This window comes from Octodon degus, unplaced genomic scaffold (genome assembly GCF_000260255.1).
Source record: "Octodon degus isolate 3935 unplaced genomic scaffold, OctDeg1.0 scaffold00116, whole genome shotgun sequence".
In the NCBI taxonomy this organism is placed as follows: Eukaryota; Metazoa; Chordata; class Mammalia; order Rodentia; family Octodontidae; genus Octodon; species Octodon degus.
In genome coordinates, this window is record NW_004524692.1 from 892,292 (window position 1) to 900,159 (window position 7,868).

The 7,868-nt window shown below is 47.8% G+C and overlaps 1 protein-coding gene across 1 annotated transcript in view; it reads right to left on the reverse strand.

The window, feature by feature from the left end:
* Positions 1-244: 244 nt before the first annotated feature.
* Positions 245-7,868, reverse strand: part of Mgst3 (microsomal glutathione S-transferase 3) — a 19,066-nt gene continuing 11,442 nt past the window's right edge. Inside the window, exons 2-6 of the mRNA XM_004639874.2 lie at positions 6,728-6,851; positions 5,707-5,780; positions 4,968-5,025; positions 2,028-2,100; positions 245-499 (exon numbers count right to left, since the gene is read on the reverse strand). Of these exons, the coding sequence (XP_004639931.1) occupies positions 363-499; positions 2,028-2,100; positions 4,968-5,025; positions 5,707-5,780; positions 6,728-6,844 (459 nt within the window). The 5' untranslated portion in view covers positions 6,845-6,851 and the 3' untranslated portion in view covers positions 245-362. The remainder of the gene's footprint in view (positions 500-2,027; positions 2,101-4,967; positions 5,026-5,706; positions 5,781-6,727; positions 6,852-7,868) is intronic.

The following is a 7,868-nucleotide window of genomic DNA, read 5'->3' on the forward strand; positions in this document are numbered from 1 at the left end:
TCCTAATTGTCAGTACCAAATGATGAGATGATAGCTAAGCACAGCCACAAGATCGTCCTTCATGTTCCACTGCTGTACATGACTACGAACCTATCACCACAGCCAGACTCTTCTCAGCTTCACCTCCCGTGCTCGAGGCTGCTGCCAGGAGGAGGGGATCCTCCCTGCCCGTGGGTCCTCTCTCATCTAGAGAGTTATTTTAGATAGAACCTCAACAAGAAATGAGTGCCAAGAGTCAGCAGGCTTAGGTATGAGGCTGATGCCAGGTAAGTTTTTATTATATTTAGAAAAAAAAAAATGTTAACTGGAAATAAAGGTAAGTCATTCAAGATGAATGAGAGTTTTGAAACCTGTCTAATTCTTCAGTGGCAGCTCCTGGGCCCATAGCCCAGGCTCGATTTAACCCAGCCAAGGTGCTGGAAAGCAGAGCACACCGTTGTGCCCATCAAAGCGAAGAGGGCGATGGACCCCACGGCTCCTCGATACCGCTTGCTGGGATCTGCAAAAGAAGGAAGGGAAGTCACCAGAACATCCACAGGCCTGTCATCTGTGGACCTGGGCGTGCATCTAACAGCTGGGCCTCAGGAGGGCAAGCAGCTCTGCCTTACGGCCACTGTTGTGTCAGCGTGGCTGGGAGCAGCGGCACACACCTGTACTCAGAGTGTGGGCGGCTGAGGCAGGGGTTCCACCTCTAATGACACAGGGAGACCCTGTCTCAGAAATTTAGAAAGGGGTGGGGATGTGGCTCAGTTGAAGGTCCTGGGAAAAAATTTAAAAAGCTGCATACCGAATAACCCATCACAGTAGCTTCCTTTGGATTCTCCAAGATTAGGGGTTAATAGTTAACTACTTAATAGTTTACCCTGAGTGTTGCTTGGGCAGTGTGTTTATCTACAAACTATTCTGAGCATCTCTCAAGCAGAAATGGTATCATTTCACCCATGTGTCATTTCACTAAATTCTTGTATTGAATAAATTTGATAAAATTGTCATTTTTATATTTGCTGTTATCTTATGAAAATTAATGAAAAAATATGCAGCTTTTGGTCCTTCTGTATTTAAAAAATTAGACTAGTAAGTGGGTAAAGCTACTGTGCCATAAAACATTTAGAAGTTATTTCCTTCTTTCTCAAAGAAGTACCAAAAATGTCTCAACAACAAATGCCGCATCCCGTCTCTGAGGTATACCATGCAGAGTCGTTGTTAGGTGCTGCAGTCAGACTGGGGGTTAAACTTAGCAGCAGTGTGGCCCTCAGCCTTCACCTTGTAAGCCTCAGTCACTTCATCTATAAGTGGGGTATTGTTGTCTATGCATAAGTTGCTGTAAAGGTAAACAGCATGTGCAGAGGTCATAACAGCGATTGGCAGAAGGAAAACGCTCACTTAAAAATAAGGTTTTTTTTAGTTTCTTGTGACAGGGTCTTGCTATGTAGTTTAGGCTGATATTGAACTCAGGGCGATCCTTCTGCCTCAATCTCCCGAGTGCTGGGATTACAGGTGTGTGCCACCACATCCCACATACAAAACATTTGGTTATAATTCAAAAGTTGGTAAAAAGAGTAACGACAGTGAGCCTTTACCTTAATTATCAAGCTATTTCTCCTTCCCTACTTTTCCTGCTCCCTTCTCCCTCCTTCCCTCTGCTTCCCTTCTTCTTTGGTTTTTTGACAGGGTCTTGCTATGTATCCAGGCAGGCACAGAACTCACTATGAACTCCAGACTGGGCTCAAACTCAAGATGCTTCTGCCTCAGCCTCTCAAGTGCTTAGATTTGGTGGTATGAGCCACCACACTTAGCTGTGCCTACGCTCCCCCCCCTTTTCTTTTTTTTGAGACAAGGTCTTGCTACGTAGTGCAGGCTGGTCATGAACTCAAGGCGATCCTCCTGCCTTAGCTTCTCAAGCACTGTGATTATAGGCATGTGCCACCTCACCTGGCTGTTTCCCTTTGCTTAAGCTATGCTAAGAAGAAAACTATACCGGCACAGTTTGAAATTTATTTCCCAACTAGATGTCAACGTGTGCTTACCGCCTGTGTAGTAGCCATACGCGTAGAGAACTCGTCCAACAATCCAGGCCAGGCCTAAGCCAGAAGCTATACGCTAAGATCAAAAGGATACGTTAGTGTCTACATTAAAGAAATGCAGGGCCGGGGAGATGGCTCAGTAGGATAAGCGCTTGACTGGCAAAAGCAAGGATCTGAGTTCAATCCCCGGTTCCGCAAAAAAAAAAAAAAAAAAAAAAGGAAAGAAATGCAATTTTTGTTAACATCTAGGGTTAATGCAACATGTTACTAAAAAAGTTAATTTCATGGATTTTCCAAATCACTTTCCACCAAAATTAGGGAGACCTGAGTAGTTTCAGTCAATAAAATCAGCACCTCTGACTCTTCTGTGACTTGTTGTGGCCTGTGTCTAGATGGCCCCCAAAGCCTCATGTGGTCATAGGTGATTGGGTCTAGATTGTGTGATGCCAGGCTTATGGGTGTGATTACTACATCTGTCATGACAGGCCTGGATAGTTCTGGGTAGGATGAAGGGTGCCCACCCTGGCTGGATAAAGAGAAGGGACAGAAGGAGGGCTGGTGCAGTCACTTGCTTTTGCTGTCTTCTGCCTATCATAACCTGTTTCTCCTCCACAATGCCTCATTCCATGCTACCCTGCCTTGGAGCCAGCTGACTACGGACTGAAACTTCTATAAACTGTGAGCTAAATAAACCTTTCTTCCTTTAACTTTGGATATTGGGTATTTTGTCTCAGAAGAGCTCAACACTGGCCTAGGCAGGATGGCTGGAAGGATTCTCCCATCTTGTTCAAGAAACTTGGGGAAACTCCTAGTGATTAGAAGGGGGACAGGCAGGCCTGGGGGCTCAGTGTGAGTGAGAAGAGGTCCCTGACCAAACATCAGGACTAGAGGCAAAGCTACAGAACAAAGCTGACCCCAAACTCCAGCTGGTGGGAGCTGCCTGCTGTCTAGGGAAGTTGCCCACAGGGAGAGGCTGGAAGCAGGTGCTGCCCCTGCCCACACCTCCACTAGGAAAGGTGGGGAGAGTGTATTGGGCTGTGAATGCCTGAACATGTGGTGGTGGTGGGGTGTCCCCTCCCATTTCCCATACCCTTGAGAAAAGAGTAAAAAACTGAGAGGAAAAATCCTTCCATTGGGTGCCATGCACAGGGGGAGGTGGGGGGGCCTCCATTCAGCCAGGAGTGAGAAGAAAACAACAGAGAGATGTATGGACGTGGGGTGGGGGAGTGGGGGGGATGACTATGGCAGGGGCTTGTCTGTCGGGATTGATTCTAGAGAAAGCTAAGTATCAAGAGGAAGATGAACTGAAAATGAACACCACTGTCTCCCAAGTCGCTCTTTATAAGCTTGTATTCTCTGCCGTGTGTGTGCGTGTGTGTGTGTGTGTGTGTGTGTGTTTACCTGAATTCAAGGCCTCTGCACTGATCTGCATCCCTTGTCCCTTATTTATATTTATTTTCTTAAAATTCAGGGCCTGGGGAGATGGCTCAGTGGAATAAGTGCTTCCCTGGCAAGCGCAAGGGTCTGAGTTCAATCCCCGGTTCCGAAAAAAAAAAAAAAAAAATTAGAGACAAGGTCTTGCTAAGTTGCTAACCTGCCCAGGCTTACCTTAAAGTTACAATCTTCCTGCTCAGCCTCCTGCAGTGCTGGGATTACAGGTGGGAGCCACTGTGCCAAATGCTGTGTAATCACTATCAGTCTAAACCCTTTGGGGCAGTTCTTAGCTGTATGTGTAAGAGCTAAGCAGAAGGAATGGGATCTGGGGAAGTGGGACAGGAATGAAAGGGGAGGGGCTGCTCAGGTGATGTCCGTGCAGAGACACAGGGCAAGTCAGACCAGGCAGTCAGGTCACTCCTGGGAGTGGGGCCAGACAGAGGGCCCAGAAAGAAATACCAGCCCCAACAGATACAAGAGTAGTTGACACTTGTGTTTAAAAAAAGAAAAAGAAAAGAAAAAAATAGTTCTTCAAGGTCAAGAACTAGATGTGCCATTCCAGCACCCAACGGGAAGCACACTGCTGTTCAGGTGCAGCCCTGAGACACTGCGCCAGTCTTGAAACCAGGAGTGTGTAGGGAGAGCTCTGGATATAATTCAGCTCAGGGGACAGTCAGGCCTAGGGAAAGGACACCACTTTCTGTCCAAGACAAACCCTGAATGACAACTGATCAGGTTCCGATCAGCTGAAGTACAGACCCAGTCTGCAGCCTGCAAGGGCTGTCCCCGGAAGGCTGAGCCCTGCACTGCCCTACTGCTTTCTGCCCTCTGTGTGTTCCCTGGGCCCTCCCGCTGCTCAGCACCAATGAGCAGGCTCCTGCTGTAGCCTTGCCCTCAGCCAGGCTTTCCTTCCAGGATGCCACAGGCTGCGGTTCCCTCACCTCCTGAGGTTGTTCACCCATAACCTTCCTGGCAGGCCCTTCTCTTAAGCACAGTAGTCAAAGCGCTGAACACACTCTCCCTTCTACCTCCGTCTGTACCCTGTCTGCTTCTGGACCCCAGCCAGAGTCTCACTGGACACAGCATTCACTTATGCTGCTGTCTGTCTGTGGCCCCAACGAAAGAAAGGACATCTCCGTGAAGCCAGCATCTCCTCGGCCTGTTTCCCTCACTGTAAATGTTTGTTGCTTGAATGAATGAAAATGCTCATAGCCTTGGAATTTTTTTAGAATCAACTAGACCAGGGTTCAAAGTCTGACTCTTCTAGTCCTGTTTGGCTTCAGAAAGTTAAATAGTATCCAAGAGGCTTTCCCTGATCTGTAAAAAATGGGTGAAATGTCACCTACCTTGAATGGACTTTGTAAGAAATAACTAAACAAAATCCTTTAAATAAATACCCAGTGCCTTTGCCCTGAAAATACCTATGCAGTGTTCCTTTCTTTTCCCTTCCCTGACAGTATAGCTCATCAAACTCTGCCCACACAGAGGAAGAGCCCTTGGAGAACTTACCGGGTGGTACACTCCTCCAGCAGCTAGGAAAAACAGGAAGGGAGGGTACACTTCCAACCTGGAACAGACCGAGAGGAACTTTTTAAAAGGTGCCCCCCTGTTAATGATGCAGGGTCGGAACCTAGGAGTAAAAGGGATGCTGCCCAGCGGGAGAAGCTGCGGCTGCTGATCCGCAGGTGCCTGTGCTCTGCCTGAGAACAGCAGTGGACTCAACGTGCACAGGGAGGGGCCTCATGCCTGAGGATCCTACGGGAAAGCATGGTGGCCACAGTGGGCTTCCACACAGAAGCTGCTTTCTCTCTAGGGCATCGAGGTTCACCGTCAGTTTAAGTGAGATCTGGTGCAAAGGCTTTAATGAAACTTGAGTGACATTTCCGAAAAGATTATCCAGAAATCTCACTTCTTAAAAGCTCCATAACTTGCTTCATATTCATTCCGTTCACAAATAATTTTCCCCTTTGGAGATAGTCTTGCGATATTGCTCAGGCCAGTCTCTAACTCACTATGCAGTGCACGGCGACCCTGACTTGGTGTGGGCCTCCTGCCTCAGCGTCCTGAGTGCTGGAGTCGCAGGTATGCACCATCGCCCCTGGCCTTCATGACGGGTCTCATGCAGTGCCCGTAATTCCGTAATTGTCATTGCTATCATTCAGCCAATGCAGAGCACCCAGGGCTCAGGTGTAGGACAGGAAACATGTGCCCTGCAGATGCCGCTGGTACCTGCAGGGCTCACACTCACGTGTTCTGGTGGGCTCGCTGAATGCAGTTGAAGAGGTGCCCATTCTCAGGATCTGTGCTGTACATGACAGGATACTGTTTCAATGAAACCCATAAGAGTAGCAGTCAGTGTTAAGGGTTCAGATTAACCTTGAAAATAATATACTCCTAGCCATCTTCTACTGTACCCTTGGCAAATGTCATTTGATTCTGCTTAACTGTTCAATCTCAAAGGTCTCAATTTGCAGAAGCAAGGTTGATGTTTCCCTTACATACCTAGAAATCAGAATGTCTGTGCTGTGGCCAGACAAGGCGGGCTGTTCATTGATGTTATGTATCACAGCAGAGGAGTTCAGAGGCGTGACAGACACCGAGCCCCTTAGCGCCTTTCTAAGAGTCACCAAAGGCCACACCCTTTTAAGATCCCCCTCTGTAGGGGCAGAGACCATTGAGTGTGTTTGAATTTTAGTGGCAGCCTCCATTAGGAGAAAAAGAGACAAAATTAGACAAGAAGACTTTAAGAGGCTCCAGTGAGAGAGTCTCATTACAAGTTGCTAAGCAGAAATAGACATTTAATTGCTCACCAGGGAGAACTCCAGAAATTGTCCCCGCTCGATCAGCTAGAACCAACGGAAGTATTGAATAGCCCTCCCTCCTGTTCTCCTATCTAAGCCCTGGCTGAGCTTAACATCTCTTTTCCACTTGGGAGACAGGAAAAATAAACTGAAGACACCATCTTTAAAGTGGCACACCAGGAAACAAAGTTGCCCCTAATCCTCTTTAGAAAAGAGCTCTTTCCAGTGAACCGCTCTAGCCCAAAGCATACTGTTCTAATCCCAGCTCCCCGAAAAGTCAAAGTGAAGTAAGATGGAAACTACTGCTTAGCAGGTCGCTGTGCTTCCCAGCTCCCCTCAGGGCCACAGAGGAGCTGAACTTCTAACAGGCGCAGCCAGCCACCACAGCCACAGCTCCCCTCTCCCCTCAAAGCCTGAAAACAAGTTCTTGGATCAGCCTCCACAGCACAGGCTCCTGTCCTGACTCACCTCCACCTTGTACTTCTTGCGGGCCTTGTTAACATTGATGGCGAGATGGAGCACCATGACAAAGCTGGCGGCACCCGTGAGAAGCACGAATCCATACTCCTTTGAGAGGACGGCCATGTTGGAGCTGTGAAGAACACATGCCATGTTGGAATACTGTCCCCAGCAGTGTCCTGTGCCACAAGGGCTGACAGAGCATGACACTTCATTCTCAGTTAACACAACATCCAGGTAAGAAAGGGGTGTCTCAAAGAGGTCAGTAGAAATATACTTCCAGAGAAGTATAGGTCACATAGCATTTTTTCAAATCATTTATTTATTTATTTTTGTGGCGGGGTCAGCCCCCCTGCGGGTGGGGCTGGCATAGCATGTGGTGCCAGGGATCGAACTGCAGTCCCTGTGCTTGCCTAAGCTGGCACATCAGGCCACTAAGCTATCTCACTGGCCCCATATCATTTTTTTCTTTTGTGCTCAGGATCTTTTCTTTTTCTTTCTTTCTATCTTTTTTTTTTTTTTTTGGCAGAACCGGGGATTGAACTCAGGCCCTTGAGCTTGCCCGGGAAGCGCTTATTCTACTGAGCCATCTCCCCGGCCCCCAGGATCTTTTCCTTGATAGTCTATTGACAAGATTTTTCTGCACAGTTGTAATGGTTCTAGAGTCACTAAACACTGTATTTTATTTTATTTTTTTGGTGGTACCAGGGATTGAACTCAGGACCTTGCACTTGCCAGGCAGGTGCTTATGCCACTGAGCCATATCCCCCAAACACTGCATTTTAAAGAAATATTTTAAATGATAAAATGCTAAAGAGAGAGAGACAGAGATAGAGACAGACAAGAGTGACAGGAGAGAAAAGCAGGATACAAAATAGTACACCGTGATTCAATGCTTTTTGCCCTTTGGCAGGGGACGCTGGGAGGGAGGTCAGGAACTGGAGGCATCCCTTTGATCCTGGTCCTGGGGCACAAATCTCACACAGGTACAGAGAAAGGCTCCACTCAAGTGCTCTGAAAACAGGTCGTGGCTCCCGAGCTGCAATCTGCCATGACGCACGGGTCTGCACAGCTCCCAAAGAGCGTGGGCTGCTCCTCAGATCATCGCTTCCAGCCCCGCCCCATGTGTTTTACTGTCTGCAGCTTATTT